Source organism: Battus philenor, unplaced genomic scaffold, assembly GCF_028537555.1.
Source record: "Battus philenor isolate CCGP_79_NKW_IND1 unplaced genomic scaffold, ilBatPhil1.0.hap1 SCAF_1, whole genome shotgun sequence".
Taxonomy (NCBI): domain Eukaryota; kingdom Metazoa; phylum Arthropoda; class Insecta; order Lepidoptera; family Papilionidae; genus Battus; species Battus philenor.
In genome coordinates, this window is record NW_027181661.1 from 15,114,792 (window position 1) to 15,132,435 (window position 17,644).

At 31.4% G+C, this 17,644-nt stretch overlaps 2 protein-coding genes across 3 annotated transcripts; one reads left to right on the forward strand and one right to left on the reverse strand.

Moving 5' to 3' along the window:
- Positions 1–42: 42 nt before the first annotated feature.
- Positions 43–15,085, reverse strand: LOC137933622 (broad-complex core protein isoforms 1/2/3/4/5-like). 2 transcript variants are annotated; one of them, XM_068777654.1, is made up of 9 exons: positions 14,935–15,085; positions 14,653–14,838; positions 12,440–12,613; positions 11,395–11,573; positions 10,971–11,078; positions 10,648–10,721; positions 10,299–10,539; positions 7,549–7,623; positions 43–5,909 (listed from the first exon to the last, which is right to left on the reverse strand). In XM_068777654.1, the coding sequence occupies exons 2-9, from the start codon at positions 14,830–14,832 to the stop codon at positions 5,795–5,797; spliced, it is 1,146 nt and encodes a 381-aa protein (XP_068633755.1). In that variant the 5' UTR covers positions 14,833–14,838; positions 14,935–15,085; the 3' UTR covers positions 43–5,794. The 2 variants fall into 2 exon arrangements, with proteins under 2 accessions (XP_068633755.1, XP_068633764.1); XM_068777663.1 differs by lacking the exons at positions 43–5,909; positions 7,549–7,623 and adding an exon at positions 9,545–9,604.
- Positions 15,086–16,022: 937 nt separating this feature from the next.
- On the forward strand, positions 16,023–17,219 carry frc (fringe connection). Its single transcript, XM_068763740.1, has one exon. The coding sequence runs from the start codon at positions 16,227–16,229 to the stop codon at positions 17,217–17,219; it is 993 nt and encodes a 330-aa protein (XP_068619841.1). The 5' UTR covers positions 16,023–16,226.
- Positions 17,220–17,644: the final 425 nt, after the last annotated feature.

Consider the following 17,644-nt stretch of genomic DNA (forward strand, 5'->3'; position numbering starts at 1 on the left):
TAAAATACTATAAAAATAATAATAATTTTGATGAGTATAAAATCAGTGAACAAAATTATTGGCAAAAACAGAATAAAATCGAAGCCGCATTTGAAACTGAGAATTGATCTTTAGAAAACGTATGTAATATCAAAAAATTAAATTATAATTATTTTCATTATTATAATTTAACTCTTTAATATCTTACCTTTTATGTAAAACTAACAATAGACACTTAATCTAAACAAGTTTATTTCATGAACATTTGAGTTACCACTGTTATAAATACTGAATGAAAGAATACAAGCTAATTGTGATGCTCTCCTACTAGTGTATACTGTGTTTTCACGTAGAGCATAATCGATCAAAATATATAATCATATACTTATATATATATACACATCCACAAATAATTAATTTAATCTATTTTAAAGATGATAAATTTTAAATAAAAAAAAAATTGAAAAATTGTAAATATAAAAGGGTTAAAAAATAGTAGGAGATCATCATTGACTTTGACACATTTATTATTTCATACATTAATATAGGTACATAGAATAAGCGACAGTAACACAGTGACAGTTATTTTTTAAGAACAGATTTTTCTATGACAACCAAAAACATTTTCTACAAAGTATTGACATTGTATTTGTAAATTGATTAAAAATAAACATAAATTCATTTTGACATAAAATATTATTAGAAGGAGAAATTTAAGATCCCTTATGTTCTACCAAATTTCTTATATAGTAATATATAATAGACAATCACAACATAGAGAGCTCGATAGATTCGAATTAGATTGTCGACAAACACTTGATTATAAACGGATTGACCGTCGCACAAAGATTAAACAGATATTAGAGATTACACATAATATTATATTACATGTTCATGATTTTTTCGAGTCCGATGTACGGTACGCGTAAAATGTTACAGGCTCGACAGCATCCGGTGTTAACCAACTCATCCTCTGACATGCGTGTTATCATTCTGCTATTGACACTCGCCAAACACACGATGGCTTTGATTCAACAAAATACAAACTGAGGTGAAAGAATTTCTTTAAATATTATAAGTGTCTAACATTCAGTCATTTTTATGGCGAAATTAAATTAGTATAAGATCAGAATTATTTTTTTTTCATAATTAAGTTAAAGATCACAACGCATAAGAGGTTCGTAAAACAACCAGAGTTACTTAATGAATAGATTAATTTTAATTGATAAATAGATTAATAAAAATGACTGATTAACATTCGTTTCCGTTACAAAGAGGATCAAGAAATGTGATATCTTACAACATCCATCCGGTCTCGAAGCGACATAACGCACGCGTGCGCATACAAGATGTTCTAAATTTACTTTCAGTCACAAATTCTATGTGAAAGAACACAAACCAAGTGCCAACTTTTTTTATATTATCACATTCCTTCCATAGCAGCCTTACACATAATACGAGATTCCATCTCAAACGGACGAAAATATCACTGCATACATCCATGCTTTTTATCCTAAAACATTGACAAATACTGGCCAATTTAATGACAATCTAATGTCGGTGTGGAGGACATGTTATAAACACAGTCACCTAAATATACTAATGGAATGTATTAAATATATATATATATAGACGCGAATTTCTCTAATTAGTTTCCAGAATTGTAGTATTTTATCTTTTCAGTTTAATTTTACATAAACGCTCAATAGCGATTAAGTTACTATCAAAGAAATTTACGCTGTTTTCCGAATAAGTTTTGCCATCAAAAATTAGATTTTATCATAGCAAAACATTTATATGTATTGAATTTGTAACACAATGATCCCCTATTTAATTATTTACCCTGATAATCATTTTCTTATATAGGTTGGAATGTTTTTTTTTTCTCTAATTATTACATTTTTGTTGAACAAAAAAAAACTAATTTGTGTGGGATTGAACGAATTGACATTTTTTATAAGCGTCTTCGATGATTATCGCTAAATATGTTACTTAGATATGACATATAGAGTATACTTAGGAAGATGGCTTCGTGTAAAATTATATAATTCGAAGTGTTAAGTTATAGACATAAATATTATAAAAAACAGTTTGAGCGGTAAATAGAACGCAGACAACATCTAATACAACTTACATGCTAACTAACACTAAACGTCAAGGACATGTATTGATAATTACGAATACATAGACAATATTTGAGCACGTTGTTGTTGTTGTTGTAGAAAGCGGAATTGGAACTCGAAAATGGAATGTATAGATATATCACGCTACCGAGTTTAATCGCAAATAACTTTCGATGTTTATTGTTCCGAATGTACAATCCCTGATACAGTGAAAGCTCTATCACAAAAGAACTATTGATAACTTTTTCATATTCGCCATAAATCACGCCAATAGTTTACAAAATAAAAAATAAACACTAGAGGCATGAAAATCGATTTGGCCACAAAAATTGAGTATTAAAACCGAAGATCTACGTTACTTAGAATATATTGAAAGCTCTCAGGTGCAAACACGGAGCTTACCAGATCTTTGAAGCCTAAACGAGGCCGAGCTATTTGAATGTATTGAAGAGCTGCACCCTGTTACATCGTGAACTACAAAGTAAGAGCATTGGTATAAAAAAAATTTGGTAAAAAAACTTCATAAATGCTAAAACTATAATACAGCTACCGAAATATGGAATGTTTCTTATGTAAACATTTTAATAATCTCCTAAGGTTTTTTTATAAAAAAAAATATATGTAAAAGACAATTAACTCTAAGAGTAATTACATAAATATCTTCATAAAAATCTAAGATAAAACTTATCAGGTGATTATGCAGAATTAAAACTAATGGAATGTAAAAGAAAAATAAAAAAAATAACTATACTTCAACAGCGAAGTGTGTTAGTTCTATTACCCCTTAAATTTAATGGTTAGATATACCCAAACCTTCATAAAATACATCTAAAATGGACGTGTTGAATATTAAAAGAAAATTTAAATACATCACTTCAGCGGTGTACAAATGAAGGTGCTGGTTAAAAATTTTTAAATAGGACACGTGGTTTTGAAAATAACTAATGGTTTTTTTGACGTTTTTGCCGCCCTGATGACGTTTTTGGAGGCCGAGGATTTGTGGTGACAGAGTCCCTCTATAACGTCACATCGAACTTAAAAAACACCACGCATCCTACAAAATTTAATAACATTCCTTTCGCTACTTCGCTAGAGAAAAAAAATCGTTTTGACCCTGATGTTTACAGATAAAATTTAACTAAAAATAGTTACTGTAGTGCCATTAAAAGTTTTGATATAAATAATTAGGCATATTTTTTTAAAATTCGAACGTAAATCTAAATTGTACACCGCTTTACATCTATGGACTTTGAAAAATATTCTTTTTTTTTTACATCTTATCATCTACCATTCCAACAGAATTTTATTGAAGAGAGCTAATGACTACGATACGTTTTACCGACTTCATAACGATGGGACAAGTCTTTCTTAAATTAAAGCTTTGTTAATCGCTGGTAGGACCAGAATTATAAAATATACATCATATGATCGAGATGGATGTAAGGAAAAAATTCCCGCTTACTCCAAAAATAATGTTTCCTATTTTTTTTACAAAATTGTATTACCTAATTTTTATTTAAAAAAAAAAACAGATACAATTTTATGTATTCCACAACTGTCAGTTCATTTCGTTGACTTCTCTGTATGATTTGAAAAGAGATTGGGGCACCACGATACGATAAAACTAACGAAGAAGAAAGACAGTCGCTTGATACGTCTGAGGTACGAATTTCTCTTAAAATATCTAACAACCCTTGTTATTAAAATTATGTTAAAAAATATTAATAATAATAAAAGAGAATGTAATCTAAATTGTACGTATAAAAATTGTTCGGATTTCTTTTCGTTAATGTAACTTAAATTTGATCTTAATTAAAAAAAAACTTACAACACTAAGTAAAGCATACGTAAATAGATATAATATACACAATATTGTATTTTGTACTGTAAGGTTATGCTTTTGTTTTTAACGTGCTCACCTAGCACACTGTCCAGCATAATCATATCGCAGTGTAATTTTGAGACAAGAGACGTATTTGTACATTTGAAACTAATGGCAACATTTCATTTAATAAAATAATTATAATCATTATCGTCATAAAAGCTGCCAGTAAAATTAAACCGGCTAATAATGGTTTCATAAACTAATAATAGATTAAAATATTACATCTTCCAAAACAAAACTAATATCCCCATCATTCCCGTAATTATTTCATACCTTATAAAACCGCATGATAGTGTGATGAACTGAGATTCTTTAGTACATATTAAATAATAAAAAAAATATAAAATCTTATCATCGATTATTGCAAGTCAGTGATGTGAGTTCCATACATCATTATTGTGATTTTAACATTAAAATAAATCATGAGTTGTTGTTAAATTGATTGAATTTAAACAGGTTAGGTCTTAAGAAAACTCTAGGCGGCACAAATTCGGTAATCAAAATAATAAGATTTCGGGCAAACGTTTGTATATATGGCAATCATATTTTAATATTGTTGACGGTAAATAAATTTGTAGATATACGGAATATATTCCACGTCCGAAAGGTGAAACCGATCATAAATAGGGCGGGTTTGGGGGTGCACTTTGGTTTTGGAGGCTAAGATCTGCTTTGGGTCGCTCAGCCGGTGAATTAATGCAATAAAAAAATACCCTACGCGTATTATTCGACAATACAAATAAAAGCTGTATAATTAAAAAAAATGTACAATTAAAATGATTAATTTTTGCTTCAGTCTTTGGATTTTGTGTGGTGGAAAGTATAAAACAACACTTTTGGAGCATTACTGATAGAGCTTCCTTCAAATTACCGTGCGACATAAGGATATGAAGAGCGATATCATCTTACGGCTACAACGAGTTTCAATAAACATCAACATTACTATACCGCTACATGAGACATTGATATAACTTATCCTATGATATACTGCCGTCATACGTAAACTAAAAGAACTATTGTTTTTCATTTAAAAAAAAGTGTGTATATTTTTTAATACTTGCTGTCTCATAAGGTTTAATGCTGTTTGAACTAAACCACGGCAGTATACTACGGTTATACAATATTGATACTTGCTATGTAATAAGGGCAATCGTATCCACTACAAACATCAAAGGTTACACATACTTATGCAGTTACACACACATGTTCCACTAGTAAGTTTATAATTTGGAACATGCATCCAATCTTAATTAATCTCTCACACCTCCAATGACCCAAGATGAAATCGAAACTAATATCCTTTATATTTAAAACATGAATTTCTATATATACGACTATTTCCATCGAAATTTAGATAACATTTAAAGATTCCATTAAAACATTGAAAGCTAACATCAATATGCGCAAAAACAGGCAACACCTGATTAATTCTAAAATCCGATTACGGTAATATAAGGAAACTTCGAAGTCGGCGGATAAGTTTAAATGTTTAAAATGAATAGATGCGAAGTAAAGTCCGCATTGTCTTTCTATATTGAGGATCTATATTCTGTATTGAGGATAGGTTAAAGGGGAGAAAATACGCGGGCTTAAGGTACTGCAATCAATATGTAACCGCAGCTTAATCATCCTGGTCAAGCGGCACGAAATGCCATCGGCACTGCTGCGTGAACAAGTAGTACAACTCATACGGGTCGCCGAAGTTATCGTCGTCTTCGTCTTCTTCCTCCGTCTCTTCGTCATCGTCTTCAAAGTCGTCGCCATCGTAGTCTTCGTCGGTGTCAGAGGCCTGATCAGCGTTCGTATATCATACGGTCTCAGGAGTCGATTCCGTCTTCGGGACCACAGTCTCAACCGACACCTGGGTAGACTCCGATGCGCTGTCGTTCTTCGAATCCGGAGCAGATGCAGACGGGGATATGCTGCAAGACATTCGGCAATGCATCAATCGGAAACCTATATATTCCCGAACATCTATCTACCTCTTAGGTTCCCGACTTTCTTTGAGACTACCGCCCTCTTCCAATTAAAAAAAAACTATGCCCTATTTTACTATTACTTAATTAGGAGCCGTTTATAAAATACGGTACTTGAAATTTCTAGCCCTTTAAACTTTTCGCGAACACTCCCTCAAAAGATAGAAACCCAGACCCCTTTATCCACGAGAATAATGAATAATCATACAAGATTTTTTATAGTAACGAAATATAAATTTAATTATAAGATTATCGAATAAAAAAAAAATACATGATTTCTTTACTGTTCAAATGTCCGACGGTTTTCTTAATATTCTATTCCCCTCCCGGTCACACAAACCGTTCCCCTCCCCCTAAGCTCCCCCCCCCCTCAAAATGAACATATTTTATGAAAGGCCCCTTAACAATTATAGAGCTAGTTAAAATATATTTAATGAAAATCAAGCTACGCCTATGGCGCCATTAGCATCTGGAAGATGGCGGTAACGACTTTGTCAGGAACCTGTGAATCTACGAATCTACTATTCTATAATCAGTAAAATACATTCGCGTAGTTCACTATACAGAAATAATTCGCAAATAGTTTAAAATGAAGAGAACTAACTACAAAAGAATACATAGGTAAGGTTTACCGTTCTTTTCCCTGAATTCGCTACAGAGTCGCCACATTCAAACTACATGAAGCACTGCGCAGTATTCTTGTCATGCGCAACATCGATTCGTGGATCAATATTGTCTTGCGCAATGGTTTCCAACGAATCGAGAACTCGATGTTTTGTTTTCTCAGAATAAAATCAAATCAAAACAATGAACTTCACACTTCCTTTTCTACTGTCACCACTATTTTCATAATGCATAGCCACTAAATAGAACAATTCGCGAAGTAAGCGCGCAGCTATATTTTTATTTTAGCATAGCAATGATTTTTAAAATAAATAGCCAATTACAATAGCACTTGGTGTTGTAAAGCTAAAATTGTTTAACTTTCCATCTGTTCATTTGTTGAAGAAAGGATTATGGGTAAACGCCAGAAGGGTATTAGCAGTTGCTTTGTTGTTTATTTATAAACTCCCATGCAGGTATTCTTCAGTAGGTTGGTGTTTAAAAACATTTTGTTTGTAAAATTCATTTATTAACTGCATAAATGAAGATTTTTTTATAAGCACCAATTGTAAAATATTTAAAGAAAGAATTCCAAATATCAGTCAGTATAATCAATAGTCAATTTCATTTTATCGCTTTAGCATTCTTAAACTATACATGATATTGTTAAATAAGAAAATTAAAAAAAAAAGAATCGAATCCCGAACAGAGAACCGGTAATAGACAAAAGTAAATAATAACAAAAGCATAAAAAGCAAAATAGAAAAGTTAATATATTCGTGTTAGAATCTATTGACATTTTAAAGGAATTATTGTTAAATGTTAATTAAGTGCATCTGAAAGCTTTGTTGCAAATCTAGTAGATAGTCTTGTTTGCACAAAAAAAAAGTGGTAAGCAAATGTCATAGAAATACTTAAACATTGTCAAGAGAAAAAAAACAAATGGATCTATTAATCCGCAAGAAAATTTAAAAGTACTTACTTTTCGCCATCCTTTAATTCGGCGGAGCCAATCGCCGGGTCGGACCGCCACCTATTCCCGACGATGTTTTGCACGCTGTAAACAAAAAAAAAACTTTTCAATGATCGATCGCAAAAGATCTATTAACACTTTAATTGAATTTAAAATTCGAAAAAGCGGATAATACCATCGTATCGTCCATCGCCTCATTAAATCAATAGTCAGATGAAGTATGAACGTAAAGAACCTTATTAGTTCAATTATGATCATTTTTCTAAACGGCACGTTTAACTTAGTCACAATCCGAATGCTTTGTGAGCTGGCTGCGAGACCCGGCCGGGGTTACGAGGCACAGCGGCTGCGTAAATGCATCCACTGCGATCAATAACTTAACATGGCTGCAACAGACAACGGGGGCGTCATCTCCCCAGAGTCGTCCGATCCGTCCCCCCTTTGAGCGTGGGTTGCACCACCCCTCTATTACGCTTCAATAATTCCAGACGACTGCATATTAACATCGCCCACTCCATTAGATTCAAATAAACGACGCAGTTTCATCCAATAACGTCTACTTTCAATAAAACATACGACTTAATATTTTGTATGAAATAGACATTCTTGGAACAGCTTGTTTATTTCATATTTCAAAGGGCATTAGAGAATACGTATATTGAAACTATAATATTATACATAGATATATACACTCATATCAAAATGAAACGTTTTATTACATCTGTATTACCTATACAGGGATGATCGGTTTTATATGCAAACGCTGTAAAGTAATGAAATATGTAGCTCATTCGTCAATAAAATAATTTAAAGTTTTTAAATCTAAAGTTTTTTTCCATCGTTATACGAAAAACAAACAACTTTTAGCATTATAAGGTCTGCAAGAACAGATAGTAAACAACAAATAATTTAAATATGTTATAATCCGAAATTTGTATACGCTTTTTCTTTCAACGTTATCATTATTATTTCTGAAATTGATTTTTGAATAGAGTGTAACATTAATTGATAGAAAATGAGTTATACATTCAAACCTCTGAAGCTTTTCAACTAAGAGCAATCAATCTGTATATTTAGTTTCCTTGTATAAGTAAAGTCGTTCACACCACCCCTACCCTAGTTACCAGTGCACGCGGAATGCGATTATAAGGAAGCTCGCGTGCAATGTCAAGGACAGGGGGCATAAAACAAGCGGAATATTACAAACTTACGCCACGAAACGCAATAGTAAAATTAAAATGTACTTTCCGCATGCAATTTTCAAATGTATCAAACGTCACATTTAAAAACATGGAGCAATAATGAAGGAAAAATTTGTAACATTCAAAGGCATGGAAATTCCACGGTGATATTTTTTTTTGCATTACAAGAATTACTAGTTATTTCAAGGCGATGCGTGTCGTACTAAATGTTAAAAATTACATCAGTAACATTTTACTTAAGGGTAAGGCGCATCTATATATTTAATAGGCAATTAATTGATCTAACCCTACTTGTTCTATTCCTTAGCAGTTAAACCTTAACTTATTTTTTTTTAATATATTTATTCTATATATATATATAGTATTAACAGGAATGATTGGAATAAAAGCCGGAATCCATAAATCAATTATTTGTGGATTTATAAATAAAGTAATGATGATAAAGTAAGAAAGAGCGTTGGAAAAATTAAAATCAAAACATATTAAAACTAATTACTGTTTACAATCTATCCCTCCAGACTATATACTGCCAAAAGCTATTGGCCTGTCGTATTTTAACGAAAAAATAAATAAATGTAACATATTCCAGACCGATCATTTTATACATGTTGAATATAAATGTTTGTAAAAGCTCTGCTGTCAAATGAACTATACATTCTCCCATTTAGTTTCTATACCTATACATAACTAATCATCCTGTACATAGTTGGTTATACAGTCTTAATTATAAAATAAGTGTTATATATTAACTAAATTAATAAAATTTAGTTACAAATTACTTGTGCCTCCTATAATGTGTCGCCATTGCCGATTGTAATGTCAGACAAACATAACCATTCACCAAGTTTCAAGGACGCGGCAGCCTGTTCATGTATACACCATCTCAGCATCCAGTAATATATTATAAATTAATCTTTCGCACGACGATATTAGAGTTCTCTATGTTAAGATTCAAGATCATAACTGATAACATAAATTCAAAATAAAACATGCCCATAGACAAATTCAAATTATTTTTATTCAAATAGGCGTTTAAACGCACTTTTGAATTTTTTTTTTTTATCTTTATAAGAGCCGAACAGAAACTCAATAGCGGCTTTTTTAAATGTTAGATATATACATTATAATATCAACATACATATTGAATCAACTAAAAACTTTGAAATGATGTAATAAGATTTATTTATTAATATACTTTTAATATCAGATTTATAAACACTAAGACATATCATTTTCCAAGCATCCGTTTGTGTATTTTAAAAATGTTTCTAACGGAAAATAAATTAATAAAAGTCAAAGTACACTATTATATATATAAATGTTAATATATGTTGTTAGATCAGTATACGAGGCCTTGGTAGGCCGCCCCCCCACCCCTCCCCCCACTAGGTGGTGCGATGACAGTCAAGGTCGCGAGAGGTCGCTGAATGCGGGACAACGCATCATCCGGTCATCGTTGCTATCTATGCCTAGAGGCTTATGCCTTGCAGTAGGCGCCTAGCGGCTGACACGATGTTGATGTTGTTTATAATCCGTACGGATGTAATTCATACTCACACATGTCTCATTTGATCTCCTTGGGTGCTGATCTGGGCGAGATAGGCCGCTTGCTTGCGATGGTGATACATATGAACGCGTAGACATGAAGGATTCCGCATCCTTTTTTGACATATATCGCATTGAAGTGTCCCTTCCCGGGTGTCATGCTTGTCTCTTATATGAACCTTAAGATTGTAACGATTGGCGAAGAACCTATGGCACGATGGGCATTTTACTCCGCCTGTTTTGCAATTCCAACCTAGACAATCCACACAACAATAGTTAAATTCGAAATTCAATATTTTTATAAAGCAAACATCTATCAAGCTCACAATATTTGACTGAAAACTGCATGATCTGTACTTACCAGACTCTTTAGCCGATTCAGGCATAACCAACACATTATTATAAACGTCAGAGTCGAAGTCGATCAGTGGCTCACTGTAAAATTTGAAAAAAGAAACTCAAGAAAAAAAACAAAATTAAATCAACAAATGAAAAAGTGCACGTAATAAATTAAATAGTATCTGTTCTCGTAGTTTCGAGATATAATAGTGATATAAAAAATTAATACAAAAATTAAAAAAAAAAGTAATGATAGTGACCTTGATTATTTCGTAATTAAACAAAACAATTAAAGTCTAAGGGTTGACGCGATGAATGGTTTATAGGTAGATAATAAAATCATACCCGTCAGAAGTGTATTCAGTGTTCTCGATATGCGTAGGGCTGTTATTAACTGGTCGCGATTTTTTTCTTATATTACAGCTATTCTTATTCGGTGCGTCTTTGAGTAATCTTAAAACAAAAAAAAAATAAAATAATAGATAAAAAATCAATATTTACATTAAAAAAAATAAAGATGGTGCGTGCCAAATTCGTTGATTCCGGAACCCGTAAAACCAACTAAGCAAAACAGCTTAGAAAGGTAAAATTTCAATATTTCATAATTTTAATACGAATTCTGAACCGAACCGTAAACCGTATTTCACATTGTTACGCGTTAACATTAAAACACATTAAACAGTCTGAACCTATAAAATTGAATATTACATCAATAAGTAGACAGCAATGGAGACCTGTCTACAAAATATAACGTATCGATCAATCGTACCGCTTCAGGGGGCTGCGAGCAGCCTCCTCTTTGATAGTAGCGATGGCGAAATCGGCGGGAGATTCGGTTGCTATGGTATCTTCACCCCCAGGCACCCACTCTGTCTGGCTGTCCCCCGATGGCTCCGGGACGTCGGGCCCTTTGTTCTCGTCCGACACGGGCGGCGGTGATTCGCTGTGCTGTATACACGTATATTTATATTTGAAAATTTAATAAACCACTCATCTGTAACTAATTGCGCAGACATCAAAATGAAACATAAATCTCCCCGTCTGGGCGGCGGCAGCATTTATTTTATATCAATTATAATTAAAAGCAACATAAATATGAATAAACATGTGAATAAACCAATATACTGTTTAAAAGGTTGAAAGTTAACATCTTTTATGACCCTGTCTACTCTTTGTGTACTAAAAATACTACTATTTTGTTAGTACAAGTTAGTATAGTGCTAATATTTAGAATATTAGTACTAGGGATAAATTTAATATGTTACATTCACAGTTGCTATGATTCAGAGAATTTAAATGATAACATACCAAAGATAGAATGGAATGGAATTAAAAGGATTTTTTGGTGTTATATAGGAAAAGATTTCTAACTTGTGATTGATGAACTTAACATACTCTTTAGTGACCAAAATTAATACAATATAATAATATGATTTGCAGTCACTTGGCACTTATTTTGTATGAAAACTTTGTTAATGAACTAGTCCCCAATGAGAATATTTCTAGAAAATGCATATGGCTACTAATGCTTAGGCAAATAGTATTTGCATTTATTTATAAACTATTGACATATGCAGGTCATTTACCTGATGATTTTGGCCCAATACTCTTCACTACTATTTGAAAAATATATATTACATGTACATAGAGAACTCAAATATTATTAATATTTGAGGAAGTATATATTTGTATGTAGAGACATAATTCTAAAAGGTAGAAAAGAATGGAAAGTTCAGAGAGACACCTATAAACCTATTAAACCATATTTTTTATTATGATACATATATTTGAAATGATAAGTAAAAAGCACAAACCTCTGTTCCTGATGTCAATCCTTTGATCTGAAGAAGCTCAGCTGTATGGAGAAATGCAAAGAGCTCCTGCTGTCGCACATGAACCTCACCACGGTACATGAACTGAAGAAGTTGACGCAGTTCCTGATGAGCTACATCCTTTAAGATCACAATAGGATGATCGCAGGGGTTCATCTGTTGGCAAATAAGAAAAATCTTCATTTTTCAACTTAACAAGATATCTATATTTTATTCATCTATTAATTAATCATGAATCTCTACATAGACTTTTTTTATAAATGCTTCCCTAAAATTATTGTGTTGTTGTTTGTATTGGTATCAAATAAAATCAATAAAAGGTATTTTTTGTTTTAGTTAAAAATTGCTGTGCATTACATATATAATTGTTATTTGGCAAAAGATAAAATGTAACAAAGCACAAATTAATTTTGTCATTTTCAAAATAAGGCTGTGGTTCAATGAATGTTTCACAGTTTGGTAAATTAGGTAGTTTTAGGAATAACACATATCATTTTTAGTTCTATAACTATACAATCATTTATATTTTAACAATAACTCTATATTAACTGGATGAAAAGTTCATCTATATCAACTAATACATCTTAGTTTCAACATTGTATGGATGGTAAATTAATAGAATTGAAAAAATCAAAATGCATAAATCAAGAGGAGTTTGTAGAATCATTGTTTTAATTGTAACTCAATAAATATATATTATAAATTAGAGATAACTTCTAAACAATTTAAATCATTGGGAATGGTTCAAAGCAAGATGACTTTGTGCCCAAACATGAAAACAGACATAGAAAATGGAATTTTCACTTGTAAATGCTTAAAAATAACTAAGGAAGAAAACTTTCTCACATCATAATTGCTGTGGCATATTTTAAACAATGCTCTGATGATTTTAGAAAGTACTCCTATTGCCCTAAATATGTTTATATTACAAATCAGAATTATATACTTTACATGATAATATTTAGCATTGTCTGTTTAAAAATGCTCCAGTGGTATATTTTACTTCATCCATGAGACAATGCTAAGATTACTAATTGTTTACATTTCATTTACAAAAACTGATTACTTGTTTACTAATTGTCTCTTAGCTTTGTACATCAAAAGTCAAGACTTGAAAATTATACTTGTAAGTTAGGTTTGAATATGTAAAAATAGCAATGGATAAAACTTTTAATATAGTACTAAAATAATTTGTACTGCCAACTGTGGGGGACCTACGGTTGTAATGATAATGATGATAAAGAAAAATTGACAAATTTATATCCCAAGTACAAAATTTAACAAGACAGATGATCTATATATCAATACAAAATAGAACAAAGGTCCCCTACTACTTTCCAGTGAATCACAAAAGAAACACATTCCATAAAACACTAAACCAGTTGCTCAATAATCATATTTCTTTTAAGTTTATTTATTTACAAATATGTTTTCTCTCTCAATTTATTTAAACCACAAAAATTAAATAAATTATTTATTGATATTGTAAAATATAGGTAAAACTCTAGGGCCTAAGTAGTACAAAACCTTAGTTCACTTTATCATTGGATTTGCTACTTTTCTAATTTAAGTTGAGAATAGGTATTTTTTTAATCTACACAGCTTTACCAACTGGCTTTAATATTACAAATTATTATTTTAAAAAATCAAATGTATAATTAATAGATAAATAATATCCAAATTAAAATGAAGGTTATAAATATCTTACAAAAAATTTAAATAAAACAATTTCTTTATTGACTATATATTATATAAATACTAACTTTCCTCAATGTTTTGTCTTATATTAAAACATTATCTTCTATATTTAACACACAATTGTACAAACAAATTTTATAACAATCAATAGCTCTGTTTAGCTTGTTTTACACATAAAATAATGTTAAGATTTGTATTAAAAATGTGTAAAATTTTGAAGCCTAAGTAATGTTTTTGTACGAATTTATATTTAATTAAAATTAATGAGGATTTAGGTCATCAATTGTAATAATTATTAATATTAAATTGATTAAAATATTTTTTGAAAACAATCAATTTTGATTATGATGTAAGCATTATTTATTCACTTAGTTCTTATTACGTTTGATACCCAATTTCAACTAACAAACATCTCAAAAACGCTTTGTTAAGCCAAACTGATTAAATACAATAGACCAAACTTATAATAATAAAAATAAGTAAGAAGTGAGTCACACCTTAAATAGTTCCTTAAAGTAGGGGCTGCAAACGGACAAGATGAGCTTGTGTGCATGAACGTACTGTCCACCCGCCGCCAACGTCACGTCTACCAGGTCCTCGCCATCCAATAAAGCTTGGAAGGACTGGGATAGATTTGTGTGGAAATCGTTCCATCGCAAAGAAAATTGCTCCGACATCTCGCCCTATAAAACGTCATCCAACTATAGAAAACGCTGACACCCAAGATATGCGACTAACTGTACACCCAACTTTCAGAACATCTACGCGTCCGTACTTACTGAAAACTATACACAAATTGACGATTCCGAGCTTATTTGTAATGATTTGTACTTAAAAACGTTTTAAACGGCAAACATTCATGTTAACAACGACACTCGCGAAGGTTTTACAATATTAAATAAATAGTATCGATCGCAGTGACTGGCATGGCAATACACGAATAAAATATCAAAATGTCGCTTGATCACAATTGGTTCGCAACGTACTGTTCATTGTTCAACGATCATCATCACGAATGACTGATAAATACCGCAAAAAAAATTAATATCTTTAGATAAAAACGAGACATTTAATAACAAATTAATTTTTAAATTTAAAAAAGCCATGTTGTATACAATTCATTTTATTTAATTATAGTAATTCAATATTTTTAATCCATATTTGTAATATTCAGTTTTCACACAGTTTTCACGGAAGCTTGAAAACATAATAAATATGTGCCAGTAAATTTAACAAATCAATGTTTTATTTAGCATATTTAATGAAAAAAAAGATATGTCAAATATTAGTGAGTCCAAATTAAATTGAATAAATTTTCTTTATCTGAAAGTAATTTTATTTGAATTTTTGTTTCCCAATGAAAAACCACTGTGTACTTTTGAAGGTTTTAGTTTTTGTACATTTAAGGTATTGTAGACTTATGGATGCTTAGCCTAATTTTAATTAGTAATTAAGGTGGAGGACTACTTTGACTGCGATCTTTATATAAATATCTCACTTGATCGAGAAGCCACTTAAAGTTCTTCTTCTTAGCAAGACCAATACTCAATACTGTTTTAGAATGCAAATTCAAAGATGTCCTAGCACACCGTGCTCAGACGCGACCAATTTTTACTGTCTGGGAAAAGTAACCGAAGAAATTCAACTAACAATGATTCGAAAAAAATTTGATAATTTTTGATAAAACTTTTTTTTAAACCGTGATATTCAATAATATCGTATGTAATTGTATAGACTACAATAGTATTTTTTTGCGAAACAGTAGGGTTCTTTTACCTGGCAACTGGTAAAAATGTCAATGTCTTAATTGAAAAATCTGTTTTTAACTAGCTGTCAACTATCTGTCATGAAACGGTAATGTAATGAGTACGTTGGCATAGCTTTGGACCAAGATTTTTTTATTTACGTTTTTTCGTAGATAGAAGAATACTGACCATGAAAGTGACTGATTCGTAAATTAAATGACCCTCGTAATGAAAAGAGAGAACAGTCGGTAAGCATTAACGACGTTTTTATTTGATCATGTTATATTAATACGACTTTATTAGTTGAAATAATTGTATAAATCGCTATGTCGGGACATAATGCGCTGGATGACGCTGAAACTGACAGAAGTCAACTTGCAAGGAAGATATTAAGCGCAGCCTTCTACGCGTTAGCTTCATTTATGATAACAGTCGTCAATAAAACAGTATTAACGACGTATTCATTTCCTTCTTACCAAGCACTGGGACTGGGACAGATGCTGGCGACAATTTTGGTGCTTTGGTTCGGTCGCTATTTGCGTATAGTCCAGTTTCCACCATTGGACAGAGGGGTCGCAAGACGTATTTGGCCTCTACCACTCATCTACATGGGAAACATGGCTACAGGACTTGGAGGTACTAAAGAACTTAGTCTTCCAATGTTCACAGCGTTACGAAGATTTAGTATACTAATGACAATGATTGGTGAGAGATTTGTACTTGGAGTAAAAGCCTCATGGCCTGTTCAAGCTAGTGTGTTGGCGATGGTTGCAGGAGCACTGTTAGCAGCAGCAGATGATGTCTCATTTTCATGTGCTGGCTACACTCTCGTACTATTAAATGATGCTTTTACAGCAGCTAATGGAGTTTACATGAAGAAAAAGTTAGATTCTAAGGAACTTGGCAAGTATGGCCTGATGTATTATAATGCCTTGTTCATGATTTTGCCGGCTTTAATATTGGCATGGCGTACTGGTGACTTGGAACGTTCAGCAGCCTATCAACACTGGAGTGATGCTCTTTTCCTGATGCAGTTTCTCATGTCATGTGTGATGGGATTTGTTTTATCTTACAGTGTCATGTTGTGTACCCAGTACAATAGTGCTTTAACCACAACTATCATTGGTTGTCTTAAAAACATTCTTGTTACCTATTTAGGTATGGTTATTGGTGGGGACTATGTTTATTCATGGCTGAACTTTGTAGGACTAAATATCAGTGTTTTAGCAAGTTTGATTTATACTTATGTTACATTTAAACGTAAACCTACTACACATTTACTATTGAATGAAGCTAATGCAAAAGTTGATACAGTTTAGTTTAAATTATTGAAAATATTATTGTCTATATTATTTAAAATTGACATAATTTAAATCAAACATGTTTAACCGTGCTATATAAATTTTTAGTATTCTTGGTCTGAACCAAAGATAACATGTAATATTATTCATCATTTTATACATTTGTAAAATAATTTATATAATGAAATTTATGTTTTAATAACATATGCACTCTAATTGATTGTTAATTGTCCTACGAAGAATTTGTTAAGCTTAATAAGCTAAAATACTATATATATTTGCAATGAAACTGATTTTGAATAATGAATAATAATCATTTTATAAGTATTTAGATATAGGATATTTTCTGAAAGAAATACATTTGCATCAATAAGATGTAATGAAATACATTTTTGCCAATTTGTATATAGTTTAGCATTAACTTATTACATCTACTACATCAT